Source organism: Sapajus apella, unplaced genomic scaffold, assembly GCF_009761245.1.
Source record: "Sapajus apella isolate SASKATOON/1434 unplaced genomic scaffold, GSC_monkey_1.0 scaffold16, whole genome shotgun sequence".
NCBI classification, from domain to species: Eukaryota; Metazoa; Chordata; class Mammalia; order Primates; family Cebidae; genus Sapajus; species Sapajus apella.
Window position 1 is genome coordinate 14,730,240 of NW_022436956.1, and position 18,790 is coordinate 14,749,029.

At 38.5% G+C, this 18,790-nt stretch overlaps 1 protein-coding gene across 5 annotated transcripts in view; it reads right to left on the minus strand.

Moving 5' to 3' along the window:
- Positions 1 to 2,488: 2,488 nt before the first annotated feature.
- ARHGEF12 (Rho guanine nucleotide exchange factor 12) overlaps positions 2,489 to 18,790 on the minus strand; it is a 152,078-nt gene continuing 135,776 nt past the window's right edge. For 4 of the 5 annotated variants that reach the window (XM_032285180.1, XM_032285179.1, XM_032285177.1 and 1 more), the window contains 11 exons: positions 17,931 to 18,008; positions 16,071 to 16,146; positions 14,852 to 15,019; positions 13,636 to 13,723; positions 13,030 to 13,116; positions 12,814 to 12,893; positions 11,986 to 12,219; positions 9,953 to 10,423; positions 8,839 to 9,155; positions 7,000 to 7,069; positions 2,489 to 6,440 (listed from right to left, as the gene is read on the minus strand). In XM_032285180.1, the coding sequence (XP_032141071.1) occupies positions 6,430 to 6,440; positions 7,000 to 7,069; positions 8,839 to 9,155; positions 9,953 to 10,423; positions 11,986 to 12,219; positions 12,814 to 12,893; positions 13,030 to 13,116; positions 13,636 to 13,723; positions 14,852 to 15,019; positions 16,071 to 16,146; positions 17,931 to 18,008 (1,680 nt within the window). In that variant the 3' untranslated portion in view covers positions 2,489 to 6,429. The remainder of the gene's footprint in view (positions 6,441 to 6,999; positions 7,070 to 8,838; positions 9,156 to 9,952; positions 10,424 to 11,985; positions 12,220 to 12,813; positions 12,894 to 13,029; positions 13,117 to 13,635; positions 13,724 to 14,851; positions 15,020 to 16,070; positions 16,147 to 17,930; positions 18,009 to 18,790) is intronic. The other variant, XM_032285178.1, reaches the window with a different exon arrangement.

Genomic DNA, 18,790 nt, shown 5'->3' on the forward strand with positions numbered 1-18,790 from the left:
ATGCCTGTAATCCCAGCATTTCCTGTGATTTGGGAGGCTGAGGCGGGCGGATCATCTGAGGTCAAGAGTTCAAGACCAGCCTGGCCAACATGGTGAAACCCCATCTCATGCTGAGGCATGAGAATCTGTTGAACCCCAGGAGTGGAGGCTGCAGTCAGCTAAGATTACACCACTGCACTCCAGCCTGAGTGACAGAGCGAGACTCCGTCTCAAAAAAAAAAAACAAAACAAAAAAACAAAAACCTATCATGACAGATTGTATGCAGAAGCATATATGAGAATCCAGCTGTCTTCTATTATGCTAGACATTAAAGAGATTTCAAAAACTACATAAAATTCAGTTTTTTAATTGTGGAAAATAGTGACTTCATAAAAATGTGATTTCTGTTCACATGTAATGGGTTTACTATTTTTAAATAAATTGTTCTCATTTCTCATATTTTAAATTAATGATATAGCAATTATTGATAGATATAATCCACATGAACACAAGCTTTTCCATAAAGTCCTTCGCAATTTTTTTTGAGTTGGAGTCTCACTCTGTCGCCCAGGCTGGAGTGCAATGGCGCGCTTTGTGATATACCTGCTTCTGCCTCCCAAAGTGCTGGGATACAGGAGTGAGCCACCATGCCCAGCTCATAATTTTTAAGAGTGTAAAGTGGTCCTTTCCAGGTGTGGTGGCTCATACTTGTAAACCCACCATTTTGGGAGGCTGAGGCAGGAGGATTGCTTGGGCCCAAGAGTTTGTGACAAGCCTGGGCAATATGGAGAAACCTCATCTCTACAAATAAATAAATAAATAAAAATAGCCAGGCCTGGTGGTGCACACCTTTGTATACTTGGGAGGCTGAGGAGGGAGGGTCATTTGAGTCCCAGAGGTCAAGGCTGCAGTGAGCCGTGTTAGTGCCACTGCACTCCAATCTGGGTGACAGAGCAAGACGCCATCTCAAACAACACCACACAAAAAAAACTCACATATATGTATTTTTAAAAAGTGGTCATCAAATCAAGAAGATTGAAAAGTGTTGCACTGTGTCATGCTATAGGCCTTTAATATTCAAAATGATAGAAAAAAATTTCTTTGTACAGATGCCTCCCTAAAAGTTTTTAAGATTGCCAAAATATATCCTAATTACATGTTTTTGGTCAGCAGGTGTTCAGGCAGCCCCAACCCTATGATCATATGTACAAAGAAAAAGATCCCTTAAAATAAAATGCCTTAAATTATAGGTAGGTCCAAAAGCACTCTAATCAATTGAGGGGGAAAAATCTAGAAAGAGAGCTCTACCTACCTTAAATGATTTCAAACCAAGGCCTCTGCTGATGCTCAGGGAATCGTGAAGTCTCACTAGTAAAAGTAAGTGGCAAACCAAACATATTCCCTGATAGCTAAAGTTGAGTAACAAGAATTATCCTTGACATTATAGAGAAAATGGGAAACACCTACATCCAGTTACTTATCTGTCATGCTTTATGACATCTGTCATAAAACGTCAAGATGATAAAGTTCAATTAAAAAGGAACTTTTTCATCAGGATAGATCCTCTTATATTTGAAGTTGGTAGTAAACCTTTGGTAAACCAGTCATTTAGCTTGAAAGAGGACAGTAAAAAATAAAAGTAGTTGCTCACATGCAAATAGAGTTTTATTGTCTCCATCCCTAGGAGACGGCTATCAAAGAGCACGTGGGAATGGTATGGGTATGTCTTTGTTCCACCAGACACATATATATGTTTGTAAGCAAAGCCAGGAGGACAAACAGGTTAATTTCTGCAAAGTACATCTGAATAGTCTTAATTTTTAAAAGGTTTAACTAAAAGATGCTATAAACTACCAAGTGTTTTATTATGCTTATTAGCTCCATCAGTCAAATGTGCCCCTGAATGACTGAAAACTAAAATACCACCCCAAGAATAAGTTAAATTACATGTATATTTCAAAACCAAAATATAGAAAATGCCCAAAATAAGCGAGTTTTTTGAGCTAAAATGACATTGGTAAAAGCATAGAAATGGTGGTATATTAAGAAGCCCAGCATTGGGGACAGGAATAATAGATACGTTTCATTTAGGGTAGGATTAAAACCAAAGTTATCTTCAAGTGAGTCATAAAAGCTGGCCTATTAACCTCATTGAAATTTATACTTAAAAATAGCTAAAATAGCAAATTTTGTTATATATATTTCACAATTAAAAATCAATAATGTAACATATCAAAATCCATCTGATTATACACTTTAAATGGATGAATTATATGATACATGAGTATCTCAATAAAGCTGTTAAAAAAACAACAAACCTGCCCCATATGTCAAGCCCACCTGCCAGCACCGTCACGGAGGTTTAGCCTTGTTGCTAGCGATGCTCCAAAAAGCAGGAAGATGTTTGAGAGCCACTGACAGTAAACTTAATTACAGCCTCCTCAACTTTTCTAATGTAACTTGGACAAGACAAATCAACCAGAATACAAATAAAAGGCACATACTTGATTCCTTTAAGCTTATTTAATATTTGAACTCTTATTTTCTATTTTCCCAGACCCCAGAAAACAGAAAGTTTTTAGATGACCAATATTTTGTTCCAGAAACATACAGCCTTATCAGCTAATTCATAAAAGAGCTATTTTACAAAGGTACATCTGGATAATTAGAACAATAAAGTCTTTTAGGCATTTCAAAATGTGATCAGTAAAAATACATGATTATTAATAAAGTTTTTTTTAAAGATAGTTCCAGATACTTTTTAAAAGCAATTTCTGTTAAAGAGTACATGATTGTATGGTGAACAAGGAAAATAAAATGTTCTAGTAGGAAGAGGCTTATTAAAAATAACCAAGAGTGTGCACATTACAGTTACCATTTTTGTAATATTTCTGCTTAGCAGTTGGCACCTGGAAATGGTGGGAAGGCTTCCTTCTAGGAGGTACTTTTTTTTTCTACCAATTTATTATCAAAATCCTCAATACCAGTGGGAAAGGCATAAGGAACAGGCATAAGGACTCTTTTCTTGAGGAAAGAACAATTTTGCAGATCACTCTGAAAAGTGGAAATGTCAGGAAAAAAAGTTTTATAGAACAAAAATTGTAATATAAGGGGGAAAAACCAGCCATTCGGAAGCTGACTGTAAGGTCCTGCTAATTTTGTATTTTGAGGTCCTATGCACATAGTTCTCAGTGGTGCCCTCTGTGACATATAAGGAAGGAAATACTGACCAAAGCTCTAGTAACTCAAAACCATATGTCACCTTCAGAGAAGAAAGTTTCCACTTTGAAATATGGAAGCCCCGTATATTACACCAAATTTACTAACATCAAAGAGGAAAAAAAGATGCCAGTAAAAGACAGTTCATAGGGAGCATAATTACTTTCTTTAGCTTCTAAAAATAATTTTCAAATTGACTTCTCTGTTACCACAGTAGAGCCTCCCTCCTACCCAAAAATCAAGTAACAACAAAAACTTTTTAAAAAGAGGATTCATCCTTCCTAACAGTCATTAGAAGTTGCTGTGGCAAAAAAAAGAAAGCCAAAAAGCTTATGAAATATACCTCCCATGCAATATAATATAATACATAGTTACAATTTAGGTTCTAAAAGCCAATATAATTCAAGCAGTCTAAGTTAGGTGATTTTAAAGTATGCAAAATATATGGCTTCAAAGGCAGTAATCATGATGTTAAATTATAGCACTTTGGGGGCTTGTTGATTGCCTTGATTAACTGTTCTCTGGAAAGGAAGGAGATGCTCTTGTCATTTCACAGCAAAGGAGCCATTAAGCCTACAGAAGAGAGCCCAGTGTCATAGCAGGTCACTGCCATAGCTAAAATGCAGCCTGCTTGCTCTGGGAAGGTAGCTTTTTTTGTACACCACCTTTGTGCCCATTAGCATGGAAGCAGATTTCAACTTCTAGTCACGTAACTTAGAGCAAACTCCTTTGATGGTAACCAGTCTCACTCAAAGACAGGCTGCATATCTAATTCCATCATCCTGAAAGGAAGATATGGTAACAAATGTCAAATGGATGTGATTATCATGGCCAAAATGAAATGGAAGGTGTGGGAGGCCAGGTGGGGAGAAGGAAGAGAAGTTAGATTGGTAGGATAAAAAGAACATTTAAAAACTGTGAGATATTTTCAGAATTAGACTTCATCTTGGGGCTTTATTTGAAAATCTAGATATGAATTTATTTCTAAGTACTCGAGCTATGGTCAAAGTATTTTTCCAGTTAGTCCTGTTAGAATTCTAAGGAGAGGCTGAACTGCAGGGAAAGCAAATAATTACTGAGGACAAGATATTGGCTGAACTAGAGAAACTGAAACTTACAAGCTTCTTAATTGAGTACTAGAGAATTACATAATTACCCTGTAGTGTGTGAAGTTAAGATCAAAGTTTTTATATTTACTTTTCTCCTGATTAATTGCCCCCTGATGGTGTTAGTGTCAAGTGGCTACAGGTGTAACCCTTTTGAGAATGACATTATTTCTAGCAGCACAATGTAACCATTTGGTTTCTACTTGTTCCAAATCCCAAGCTTGATTTATATATTAGCTTCTGCTTCTAAAATTTTAATCCCATTCTGAGTTAAATTATACTTGGCCTATGACTAAAAATACAATTCCAATTTATAGATGAGGTCTAAAGATCCAAATTGATCTACCTAAAAACAGATTAGTTTAGGACAGAAACAGAAATCTGGACATAGATAAATACACTTGCTAAGTTGTAGTGGTGTTTATAAAAGTAGGTGGGCATCCCTTATCATTTGTGGTGAAAAAATAATCTTTGGACTGCAGGGAAGCATTAAAATTACATCCTAGCAACCCACAGAGTTCAGAGGGCACCAATGAAAGATGTGAGCAATGATGAACTCCCTGTTTTTTAACAGAATTTACAGACTTCATTTTAGTTGGCAAAAATACTTCAAAACATATATACCTAATGCATTTAAAAAAACGCAACAAAAACCAAAGAAAGTCAATATAGTTGAAGGAGTTCTCAAACGACAATTCTGAAAACATGTATCCTCTGTAGGGTGCTGCTAATGCTACTATTCATCCTAGAGCAGGCAGTTACCAACACCTTGCCTGCAGTGTCCAGTGTATGTGCTGGTCTGCAATTTTTAAGGTCAATCATGGCCCAGTGTGGAAAGAGCTGCAAACAGTGAAGTCAGAGGAAGTGCTTCTGGAGCTGGTGTGAGCAGTTCTGCCTTCACCACATCTTTCTCTACTCCACCCTTGGCTCTCCTTTCTTCTCAGAGCCCTTTGGCACCATCAGTGCAAAAATTAAGAGTCAAACCTCCAGGTACAAAAATTTTACTGGCCTTATAATCAGCAGTACCCGTGGCTAATGATAGCCATGATTCAACTCAGTAGTGATTCAGTTAGATAACCTTCCCAAACTCTTACCCACTCCCATCCCACCCCTTCCTTAGCAACCCCCACCCCTGCTACCATCCGAAGCATTTCCATTTGTTTGTTTTTACTTCCTGCTCAATCTGCAGGGACAGTTTTACCCAAGTGCCAATGTTGAATGTATAATTATAAAAATGAAATGATACCAAGAATAACAAATTTATAGTCAAGAAAATAAAATTTGCTTTCCTCTCCCACCCAAATCCCAACCCTCAATAGAAAAGACGACAATAGAAGAAAACACACCCATTTTCAAGTGCCTGCTATTTAGTACGTTGAGGATTCCTGTTAATCGTGGTTGATCCCAGCTACAGAGAAGAGGTGCTTGCCTCAGGGTGGGAGGAAGCCCATCCACTCTCTGACCACACCACCTGGGCACATAGGAGCCACAGGGCAAAGCACACCTTTGAGATGACCCTCAGAGAAGCAGCCTACTACACAGCAGAGAGCTTAGAATACAGTTTAGTGAAGCAAGGTGCTCCTCCCTTCCCCCTCTCACTTCCTCCTCTTCTTCACCTCTCTACCCAACTTCCACATACTCCATCCTGACCTCTTTGCTTTAGGAGCAGTCGATCCTTGGGTGTACTAAAGACAAAGGGCTAAAACTCTCACTACTCAATTAAAACAAAACAAGGCAAAATAAAAATTAAAATGTGCTTTCAAATACGGAATGAAGTCAAATAAATACATCTGATTTTCTCTTTTTCTTAAGTCTAAGTACAATTTCATATCCTACACCCAAAGCTCTATACATTTGGTTTTTATTATGAATCAAAATGAATTTCCGATAGTGAGGAGAGTAGAGTGAGGGAATGGATATTCCCTCACTAACAGACTAGTGCAGCTGCCACACTGTGAAGAACTAGTCCCACTCTGGGCACCTTGGGACATGGCTAATCCCAGGTGGTTCACAGGCAGATCCTCTGTCACACTCTCTCTGTGTCCACACTGGAGCCAGGATGTGGTGAGACATGGCCGATACTCCAAATCCAACAACCTGCAGTCACCTCCAGGACCCGCGGCTCTAACTTTTATCTGAGAAGAATAAAGATACATGGAAACCATATTAAGAAAAAGAATTATATTAACATTGCAAAGAATACCCACAACATCTATGGGCATGGTTTAATCTTTCTTTCTGAATCTGTACATAAGCGGATGAGTACAAGCTGCTGCATGAAACACAGATCTATCTGCAGTCAGGGAGGACACCAGCCTCACTGTCAGCAGAGGCAAGTGCACCAGCATCTGATGAGGCCAAATCCTCCACACTAGGGAGTCACAGCAGCACCAGTAAGCCTCACACCGAATCTGTGATTTACCAGGCTTCCCACTGCTCTGCCTTCTGCTTTGAAAAGGTGAGAACAGAAGAGGGGATGGCATGGGAACTGACAACTGCAGTTTCTCTTAGAGAAGGAAGAGTAGAGTCAGCAGGCATGAGCTTCCGCTTGATATATATGTTTAGAAACAAGCAGTTCTTTAAAGACAGAAAAGAAATGGAATCTTAGAAGGTTTTCACTTTAAACGATGATAAGTCATTTCATTCAGTGTAGGACGATTAGTCTAGAGTCTGGAACCTAGAACTTTTACATACCTGAGTGCTTGTCTGTGAGGGCTGATCCAGCCAGCCTTTGGCAAAGAATGGTGTAACTTTCCTCCACCTTCTGTAAAATAAAACCCATAGGATTTTTGATTCACATGTCATCAAAACAAAACAAAAAAAAAAAACACTTCTGAAAACAGAAAAGGCCTTTTTATATTAAAGTACATGCTCCCAAATTTCAAAAATATTAATTTTCTCATTAAAAATTTCGTTCATAGGAAGAAAAAAAGTAAATTTCATTCCTGTTACCAATTTCTCCATTGAATGAATAATATTTTCCCATGTAAAAAGAAAGTAGAGGTGGTGACCATAAATGTAATTCTCCCACCTCCAAGAGTCACCCTAGAAATTGTCCTGTCATCGTGTGCATGAAATACAGTCACACACCACATAAAGACATGGCAGACTGCATACATGATGACGGTCCCTTAAGGTTATTATGGCCGGGTGCGGTGGCTCACGCCTGTAATCCCAGCACTTCGGGAGGCCACGGCGGGTGGATCACCTGAGGTCAGGAGTTCCAGACCAGCCTGGCCAACATGGCGAAACCCCGTCCCTACTAAAAATACAAAAATTAGCCGGACACGATGTTGGCGCCTATGGTCCCAGCTCCTTGGGAGGCTGAGGCAAGAGAATCACTTGAACCTGGGAGGCAGAGGTTGCAGTGAGCCAAAATAGCGCCACTGCTCTCTAGCCTGGGTGACAGAGCGAGAGACTCTGTCTCAAAAAAAAAAAAAAAAAAAAAAAAAAAAAAAAAAAAAAAAAAGATTATTATGGAGCACTTATAGAAACTAGAAACCTGGTGTGTGGCATTTAATAAAGGTATTGCAAATCAAGTAGGGGAAATGACTAACATTCAGTAATAGTGCTGGGACATTAGGGTTTCCATGTGAAAAGTATACATAGAAATAAAAATACATTCCATCTAGGTTTGTGTAAGTACACTCTATGAAGTTCACACGAAGATAAAAATGTATAATGATGAATTTCTCAGAATATATCCCCATTGCTAAGCAACACATGACTGTATATAAGAACTGACCTGTCCTCAGTGGGCTTGTTGATATCTCATCAGCTACAGAATGATACTACATAAAATAGGCAACATGAAGAGGAAAAACTCAGTCATATGAAGGTAAAAGAGAAACTAAGGGAGACCATTGTTTAGCTCAAAGGCTAAGGATACTTAAATCTGTCCCTCAAGTCCTTGAAGTACATGACATCATGAGGAAAATGTTTGAGCTCCAGAAGCTGTGTTTTCTGATGGCAAACTTTGATATTTCCCTCGGAAATTGCCACACAAGTCAGTTTTGCAATAGTGACATCTTCAATCATCAATTTACAAAAATCCCATTCATGACTATGTTTTTAGATTATAGGAGCCACTGAAGCCAATTTCTATCTCTCATAGGATTTGGAAAGCAATCCAAATCCAATGTCACCTAATGAGTCACAGATAATAGGCTACAGAAAGCTGTAGCATTTCTCAGCCCAGATTCATTACCATAGAAGCCCCACCTATCTCACCTTGTTCACGTCTGACAGAGGCCAGCCAACTACCCAAAGCATTTTTAGGTTCTTAAACTTAGAAACCCACACAAACATACAGTTTATAGAGCTGCAACTCTTTCTGCTCTTGTGACAGATAAAAGATAAACAATGCTAATCTCAACTTTTTATCCAGGTCTACTCATGGATAATAGTCAAAGAAAACATACAAATCTAGAACCTGAACAAGTTTACTGACATCAGCATTTTGATCACCCCATACTTCCCCTCTGCTAAATGTTTCTTACAATAAAGTGCTATGGATGTGGAAGTATGAGGTACCTTTAAGTGTTCAAGGTCAGCCTCTATCTTATGAATGTACTCCATGATCTGGCTCTGTGAATCTGCACAAGAGGAGGGACTCTGGATCTCAAAACAGGAATCCTCCATAGCTCCCCAGCGCTGCTGGACCAGAAATTCGGGGGTGAATGGTGAAACTACCCCATCGGAGTGAGCATTCTGAGGAGAATGCTGCTGCTGGTGGGTGGAGTCCACCGCAGAGATGCCTGTCACGGGCTGCAGGGTAAGTGAGGAAGCAACCTCCTCATCTGTGGAACTCTCCTGCACTGTGTCATAGCCATCAAGGATCAAATAGTTTCCTGCGGATAGAGAGAAAAGAGTTTGATGAGACCAGTGCTGCCATTAGAAAACAGAAATAGCATAGTGTGCTGACAACTTCAACTTGAAAAGTTATCACAGAGGGAAAAGCCTTTAATTCCTGAGTTTAGTTTCAAGTACATCAGAACTTCCCCACTTCAGGTTAAAGCTAAACTTGGCGAACTTTCATGGTAATTTCTGACAAATTTCATTTAGTTAGCATTTCAAAGGTTTAAAGCTGGAAACCACAGTGCCTAAATGATCTTGCCACCACTTTCCCTGCCAAACGCCTCTCTTGCCCTATCTCCTGCCGTTGTCTCCCTCACCCAGTGTTCAATCACCACAACAATCTTGCTCTTGACACAAAGCCTCTGCCCCACTCTGTTCTCTGCTGGAACACTATGCTCTCATATACCCAGCTGGCTTTATTCCCTCATTTCATTCAGGTTTCTGCTCAAATACTATCTCATCAGAGGTCCTATTCCCTGATCACCCTGTTTGCCTTCATTACTCTGTCCCTTAGTCTGACTTAGGTTTCCTCCTAATGCTTCCAAAGTCTATTTACTTGTTTACTTATTTATTGTATTCACTGCTATATCTCCCAGCACCTAGGATGAGGTCTGGTACAGAGAAGATTCAGTATTTATCAAATGAAGGAATAAATAATTACTGCATGTGTGTGAACACACACACACACACACACACACACACACGCCTTGATACCAACATATCAGCCATTTCAACATACAGGACAGTTAACAATGATCAAAGTCAAAGTTAAAGTGTGAAAGATACTTGCCTGAGATGCGTAAATTAACCTCCTTCTCTTCCTTGTTTACCACTCCATCACCTTCTGATGGATTCTCATCACTATGTGCTTCACGGGCATCAAAAAAGTGCTCTCCACTGTCATCAAGACCCCCTTCTGGCTCTGTGGTAGGCATCTCTGGGGTCATAATCATGTGGTCCATTACTAAAATGTTACTTGCCTGGCTATCTTGGGGTGCCAATACCACTGAATCCCGTGGAGCAGAAGATTCAGTTGAAGTCCGTGGACTATAACAAGTTGCAATGTCACCAGTTCCAGTTCTAAAGGGCAAATGTCCTTCACTAGAATGATAGGCCTTAATATTTTCAGAGTTCTGGATGACACTGCCTGTCTGTGCCCCCTGAGAGGCCGTCCTGTATCTTGGGAAATGTTGCCAGTCTTCCTGAGTGCTCTTCTCAGCCAAACCCAGCTGTTGTACCAGCAACTGCTTCAACAAACCCACTAAATGATTTAGGAAGGAGGAGGGGGGAAAAAAGCACAGTCACAACTATAATCTTGGGCTGCAAGAATTAAATTAGCTGAATTATCAATTATCTTTAAAAGTATCTTTTAATGACATTAAAATGTTTATTAATTTCATACAATCATTTTATTTTGTAAAATCATTTTTCCTTTTGTTTTGAAAATGAAATAAAGCACCATCTTTTAGAGAAGATTTAACATTAAACTAAACTTGAAAAGATCTAAGCATTCTAAATAGGGAGGTACTCCTACTTAGAACTCCTGAATAACCAATATCATGCCTCTATTTTTTTCTTCTACATAACTAGAAAAATACCCTAAAGGTACTTCTTAAGAATGTTGAAAGGCTGTGTTAAGCTAGAGAGAAAAAACTAAAAGTTCTGCCCTTTCCATATGCAGACACTATATGTATATTATTTCCTCTGATTTCACAAGATACATACAACATTTATTGAAAATAAGAACCAATTTAATTTTGAATGGGCAAAGTGTATGCTATGAGGTCACCCAGACAATGATAGAGTTACTGGGACAATGTTAGTCAAACCATCAGAAATCATTAAGACTGTTAATTCAGGAAAATGTAAAAGAGAATAATGTAGGTTTTAAATGACTAATTCTCTGCTTTCATCACTAGCTCAATGCCTGTCTCATGTTTCTTTAGGTAAACAAGCTCCACTTAGGTCTCCGATCCTCTGTCCTTCTGCTCTGCAATCACTTCCTGAGAGATGCTAGGAATTCTCTTGGCTCTGAAGCTCAAATCTCTCTTCCTAACCTCTCTCTAAAGTTTCACTCCTAAAACTCTAACTTCCTACTAGTCACCCACTCTTTACTGTTTTGTCAGTCATTATCTTAACCTTGACATTCTTTAAACCTGAGCCTGCAATTCTACTAAGTTATAAAAAAAGAGAAAAGAAAGTACAATGGAAGGAGGTGGAGGAAGCAGTGGTAGTCCTTTTTTGACTCTTATTTCCGACAAGATTAATGAAATTGTCTCTAAATATTCCCTTTCCTTTGTCCTCACATCCAAACAAGTCAATTGTTTTAAGCATTTGCTGACTTCTCACTTTCTTCTTACTCCTTTTGATACCATTCTAGTCCAAACTCTTTTAGTGTCATGCCAGCCTACTCTAATAGTTTATAGTAAGTACACCATTCCATAACTCTTTCCATTCAAATCCTTCCACAGCTCTCAGCCAGATTAATCTTTTTTCAGACCTTTACTCATACCCTGGTTTAAAAATTTCAAATGGTTCTCTACAGCCAGAGCAATTGTTATCAGCCTTTTTCCCAACTCAATATAACTGAGAGATATGCTATCCTCCCATTCTAACCGTGATTCTCAACAAAGCTGAGGGGCGGAAACTAACAGAGTGGCATGTGCATTTGTGTCTGTTGCATGGGCCATTGTAGAGAATACTATAATTTCCACAATAAAACTAGGAGACTAACTGGAGTTTGATAAATCCATGTACTGTAGGGATGGCACATCAGTGCCACACTTAATAAGTATCTGTAATAAGTTATGAATAAAAACTTACAATTTCTTAGTGCATCCAGTGCCCACCGTTCTTCTGAAATAGGCAGGTGTGAATCTGGGATTGTGATTTGATAATCTTCTCCAGCTTCCTTTAGTGTCCCATCTGTATGTTGTTCCTTTGCAAACTGTCTCTCGGCCACAAAGAGATCACGTACCTCTGATTTCCCAGAGGTGCTCAGTGAATGAGACTGAGGTTTTGATGATATTAAGGTAGATTCTAATCCCAAATCTCTGTCTGTCCAAAGGAATAGAAAATGTAGAGTATATCTAAACAAAACTTTTAACTTTTAACATGAAGCATTCAGGCAAGAATCAGAAAAAAGACCCATAAACTACAGACATCATCTGTTAAGCAAAATACACAGCACTTAAGAGCAGTATTATACTGAAACACAGAAGGCTCAAAAGTGAAGTTTGTTAAAGTGCTGGAACCTGCATAAACCAAACAGTATTAAAGTTTCTTTGTCTTTTATTTCATTCATTCATTCATTTTGGTGTTTTGGTCTTGTTGCCCAGGCTGGAATGCAATGGTGTGATCTCAGCTGACTGTAACCTCCTCCTCCTGGGTTCAAGCAATTCTCCCTGCTTCAGCCTCCCAAAGAGCTGGGATTACAAGGGCCCACCACCACGTCTGGCTAACTTTTGCATTTTTAAGTAGAGACAGGGTTTCGCCACATTGGTCAGGCTGGTCTCGAACTCCTGACCTCAGGTGATCTGTCCATCTTGGCCTCCCAAAGTGCTGGGATTCCAGGTGTGAGCCATCACACCTGGCCAGCATTTTAATAGATAGTAGAGCACATTCTCCATTGAACTTATCAGAAAAAAGTACCTGGACTCTGCAAAGCAGTGACTGAAATGCCATGCTGTTCCTCTTTTAATTTTGAAGGATCTTCTTCATCATTATCTCCTCTGTAGAGGAAAAAAAAACAATCTTTCAGCATCGTGAGGTACCTAAACATCACTGCAACAAAATGTAGTAATTATCCTACTCTTTTCCAACCCAAAACATAAAATAAGTCCTACTACAATGCAAAAGAACACTCACTCGCCAGGCGGTGACTGTGGTAATGGAATTGGCTTTGTGGATTGCTCCTTCACTGATGCAGCCATCCGACAGATTAGGTCCTGCCAGCTTCATAAAGTTGGAAAGAAATCCAAAATACAAAAAAGAACAACAAAAAAAATCCTTTAAATATACTCAGAAAGCAAAAAGAAAAACAAAACAAAACAAAAACCAAATCAACCAACCAACAACAACAAAAAACAAACAAACAAACAAAAACCCAACTCCACTCGATTATCTTTATTTTGGAAACACACTATTAAGGTGAGAGTCCAAAACTATACCTGAAAGAAAAATCTAATGACATTATGGACACATTATCATTAGAAAACTTCACTTGACATTTCGTATTATCTTTTCTTTAGGAAACAAACTTTCAGTAGAATAGAATCAAAACAAAAGGCATCAATCTAAAAAGAACAAGTTCTTAGTAGTACATATCTAAAAGAATACAGAATAAGTACTTGGTTTCCATACAGTTTTTGGTTTTCAGAGTCCTATTATAAAAACAAAGTTAAGTTTATGGAATATTATGCTTGGGATAATAAAGACGTTAGTTATAGGAAGGTAGCTATATCTAATACGTACACAGTCTTTTCAGAAACTGTCTGTGCCACCAGTTCATAAATCTGAGCTCCATTGTCTGACATGGAGATGACGAATAAAGCTTTGTTATCTGGAAAAAATAAGACAAGATTACTCTAACACTGTGATCTTGGCGGCCATAAGGGATGTTTCTAAGGTCCTAAGATAGTCTGCCTCTTAAACTAGATAAAGGTTACATATATTTACTTTATAAAAATTCATCAAGATGTACACTTAAAATGTGTGCAACTTACCACATTAACATATTTATTGTACATTTATTGTACTTCGATAAAGATTATACAAATTAGTACTATTGCCACAATAATTTACTAGGAACAAAAGGATGTTAAAAATCCAAATTACTGGCCAGGCATGGTGGCTCACGCCTGTAATCCCAGTATTTTGGGAGGCTGAGGCAGGTGGACTGCTTTGAGTTCAGGAGTTCGAGACCAACCTGGGCAACATGGTGAAACCCTACAAAAATTAGCTAGTCCATGGTGGCGCATGCCTGTACTCCCAGGTACTCAGGAGGCTGAGGCTGAATTCCTTGAGCCTGGGATGCAGAGGTTGCAGTGTGCCAAGATTGCACCACTGCACTCCAGCCTGGGTGATAACGGTGGGACCCTCATCTCAAAAGAAAAAAAAATCCAAATTACTAAATTAAATACTATTACTCTTTTGCGTTTCTTTTGAACTGCCCTTTTGCTAAGTTGTCAGTTAATAATATTCAGTGAGTGGTGGAGAAAGGTCACAAATTTACTTTGCTACCATGAAACTAACAAGTTTTAAAAGGGATCCCACTGTTAATACAGTTAAAATATAACTTGCCAGTCTAATTTGATTTTTGCAAAGCCAAACTACATCCATCTCTTCAGTTTTTTATTTTTTTCTCATCAATCAAAGCACATGCCACCCTAAATGAAAGCGTTTTTTCATTGGGATCTATCGATGATTTGAACATAGAATAAAGAAACAAAGTAACAGCATAAAAATTTTCAAATGCAGAAAACCATTCACAGAATGTAGACACCCTAAATAATTTTGGGGTGTAAACTCTTAGGTCTCTTTCTAAGCAGTAAATAAATTTCATTTAATTTGCTTACAAATATAAAAGTAGCAAGACTCTATGCCACTTGTGTTATTTAAACAACACTGAATCTTTTATGCAGATTTACAACGAATCTGGAAATTAGTATCCTTCAGTGGACATACTTGCCTGTTGCCACTTGTCGAACCAACACTGTATTCAACTTAATGACAGGGCTGAACGTGTGTTTGCTATCAGCTGTAGATGCCAGAATCTTACTATGACACCTTAACACCAGTCTGTCATCCTGCTTTTGTAACAATACAAGAATGTCTTCCAGCAGCAATGTATATAAATCTAGAAACAAAAGTGCAGAAAAAGATGGTAAGTACAGAAACTGAGATGCATTTAATTAACTTTTCAATGATCCAACAGAGGAATTTTATTTCTATTAAAGCTTAAATTTTAAAAATTGACTTGCCTATTATCTTTTTTTTTTTTTTTGAGACAGAGTTTCGCTCTTGTTGCCCAGGCTGGAGTGCAATGGCGCGATATTAGCTCACTGCAACCTCCGCCTCCTGTGTTCAGGCAATTCTCCTGCCTCAGCCTCCCGAGTAGTTGGGACTACAGGCACGCGCCACCATGCCCAGCCAATTTTTTGTATTTTTAGTAGAGACAGGATTTCACCATGTCGACCGGGATGGTCTCGATCTCTTGACCTCGTGATCCACCCGCCTCGGCCTCCCAAAGTGCTGGGATTACAGGCGTTAGCCACCGTGCCCGGCCCGCCTATTATCTTTTAAAATTTCATTTCAATAATTCATTTTTATTGTATTTCACTGAAGTGTCAATCTGTGACCAATGGGAAATAAAAAACAATAAGCTGGGTGTGGTGGTGTGCACCTATAGTCCCAGCTACTAGGGAGGCTAAGACAGGAGGATCACTTAAGCCCAGGAGTTCAAGGCAGTAGTGCGCCATGATTGCATCTATGAATAGCCACTGCACTCCAGCCTGGGCAACATAGCAAGACCATGTTTCTGAAAAAATAAAAGCAGTTTCTCATCACAGATAGTTTTAGATGTACTGGTCAAAAGAAAGCTTACAAAGCAAATGAAGACTCACTAGAATATAAGAATGGTGAAAACAAGACTAAATCAGTTTTCTGCTATATTCCTAAACGAATATGTAACACATCTTACATATAATAAAATAAACACAAGCAGATCTACAAATGTACAAATAACACAAGGGAGCACTGCTAATTGCTGAGGAAGCTGAGGTTGAAGAATTGCTTGAGCCTAGGGTTCAGAGAGAATGGTTCTCTCTTCTTTCCCTTGTCACAAGAAACTTTCCTATTCTTTCCCTTTTGCCACTCTCCCCAAAACTGACAGACAATATCAGACCTACCAATAGTTTTATCTCTATTCACCTTCCAAACCAATGGCCCTTCATGAATCATCTTCCTTTTCGTTAAATCCAAATTCTGGCAAAAAAAAAAAAAAAAATCATGCACAAATAATTTCCAAGCACTTAGTAACATGATATTCCAATATAATGCAGTCTCTTTTAAAGAAATTCTTAATACAAAATACACCATTTACATTCAACTATCATTTATTGCTACATGTCAGCTCTTGAAAATGGCACAAGGGCCATGTTAAAGTAATCTGCATACAATTTTCTAAAAAGGAAAAGGTATCTTGCAGAAAAACATTCAGGAGTACTATCTTCCAAACTCACTCTAAATAGATGATAATAGACTATGAAAATCAAGTTACAAACATTCAATCACTAGATTCTCAATCTATCCTTTAATTTTTCCATGAATAACTGGAAGACCATGATACATATGTTTGTCTATAAGAAAGAGGCTTCTGGGCCAGGCGCGGTGGTTCATGCCTGTAATCCTAGCACTTTGGGAGCCTGAGGCGAGAGGATCTCGAGGTCAGAAGATCGAGACCATCCTGGCTAACATGGTGAAACATGGTCTCCACTGAAAATACAAAAAATTGGCTGAGTGTGGTGGCATGCAACTATGGTCTCAGCTACTCGGGAGACTGAGACAGGAGAACCACTTGAACCCGGGAGGCGGAGGTTGCAGCGAGCAGAGATTGCACCACTGTACTCCAGTCTGAATGACAGAGTAAGACTGTCTCAAAAAAAAAAAAAGAGAAAGGCTTCTGAATGCCAAGGTTCTACTTTCAAATAAAGTTCTAAGAAATAGCATTCATGAAAAGTCCAGGTACTACTCAGGTTTGGTCTAAATATTAACAACCTATTAGTAAGAGAATCATCTTTTAGTATTAGCAACTCTAGAAAACTCTCATTCTTTGGAAGTTCAAGGGAATATGCACATTTATATGCTTGTTGACAAAGTATTAATATATGACATAAATGTCTATTTTAACAGCCACCAAATAAATCTGCCAAAACCACCACCTAGTGAAATGGTACAAAAAGACTTAAAATTTGAAAAAGTTAACATATAAGCCCGCATACTAGATGTGGCAATTAGTAAACATTCTACTAAACATTCTACTACTGTTCCTATAATGGTTCCAACTTTTATGCTTTTGAAGAGCCTCATGAAAAAATAATATGTTATCTTATGTTATTCAATGACCTGGAAAGTTACCATAGTAAACAGTCCTACCCTTACTCAAACTACAGAACACAGGCTGAGCATGGTGGCTCATGCCTGCAATCCCTGCAGTGTGGGAGGTCTTGAAAGGAGTGCTTGAGCCCAGGAGTTCTGGACCAGCCTGACAACAAGGCAAGACCTTGTCTTCACAAAAAATAGAATTAGCTGGGCATGGTGGCAGGTACCTATAGTCCCAGCTGCTCGGGAAGCTGAGGTGGGTGGACTGCCTGAGTCTAGAAGATCAAGGCTGCAATGAGCCAAGATTGCACCACTGCATTCCAGCCTGGGCAACAGAGCAAGAGCCTGTCTCAAACAGGGTCTCAAACCCTATCTCAAACAAACTACAGAACACAATAAAATTAAATTTAGTAACAACTAGTGTCCCTTAGTCTCCTGCCAACTGTTGTCATGTAAAGTTACAGTTTCATGCAAGATAGTCCTTTAATGAAAGACTAATCTTCATACAGATCAGGCATTTAAAAGGCAGCAAAAAATCATAAATATAGATAATCTATGATACAAGAACTCCTTCAGGTGATGTATATTCCCATTGAGATGTTAATTACCTGCCCGGTCTTTAGTAAATTTTATTTTAATTTTAAAATTATGATTAGACCATCTCTCACCCTGAGCTCTTCAACATTTGGGTACTCTGACAACTTCAGGCTGGAGGTATCAAGGCGACGCTGATAATCTTCTAGGCGCTGAAAATCAGGCAGGATAGAACCAAGGTTAGTGCTTTGGTCATTAATGACTTCTCTGTTTCTGAATCAGATAGCATTTAAAATCTCCATGTTACTGAGCTCTTTGCAATGCTAGACAGGACTGAAAACTCACTCTTTCTTAAAAAAAATCTCTTCCCTTGGCTTTAGTGATATTATACTCTCCTAGTTTTCTTCCTACCTCTTTGGCTTTTCTTTCTCAACTTTTTTCCAAAGTCATTGGTCTCTTACTAGCTTATATTTACTTTCTGACTATATAAATCATGCCCACAGTACAAAATCCAGATGGTGATATAAGGCAAAAAATAAAGTCTCCTTCTAACCTTGTCCTATTGCCCTGCCCCCTTTAATTGCCTCTAAAGAAGCAATCACTGATACCCATTTCTTGGGTAGCCTTTGAGAAAAATTCTATGCAAACAGAATATATGTATATATAAGCATGCTTGTCTTTGTGCATGCTGTATGTATATGTATGTCCTTTTTTAAAACAATATATGGTAGCATGACATTCACACATGAATTCCTTTGGTATTCCTATATGTATTCCTCATTGAAATGGCAGAATACATTCATATACATATTCTCCCACATATATGTGTGTGTGTTGGGGGGGGTATAACTTGTAAATATATCTTGGAGACTGTTCCACATTAGCACATACGGGGAGTTATTTCATTTTTTTTTTTTTATAAATGGCTACAGGGTATAAAACTCTGTAAATGAACTATAATTTATTTCGCTATGCCTTACTGATGGGTATTTAA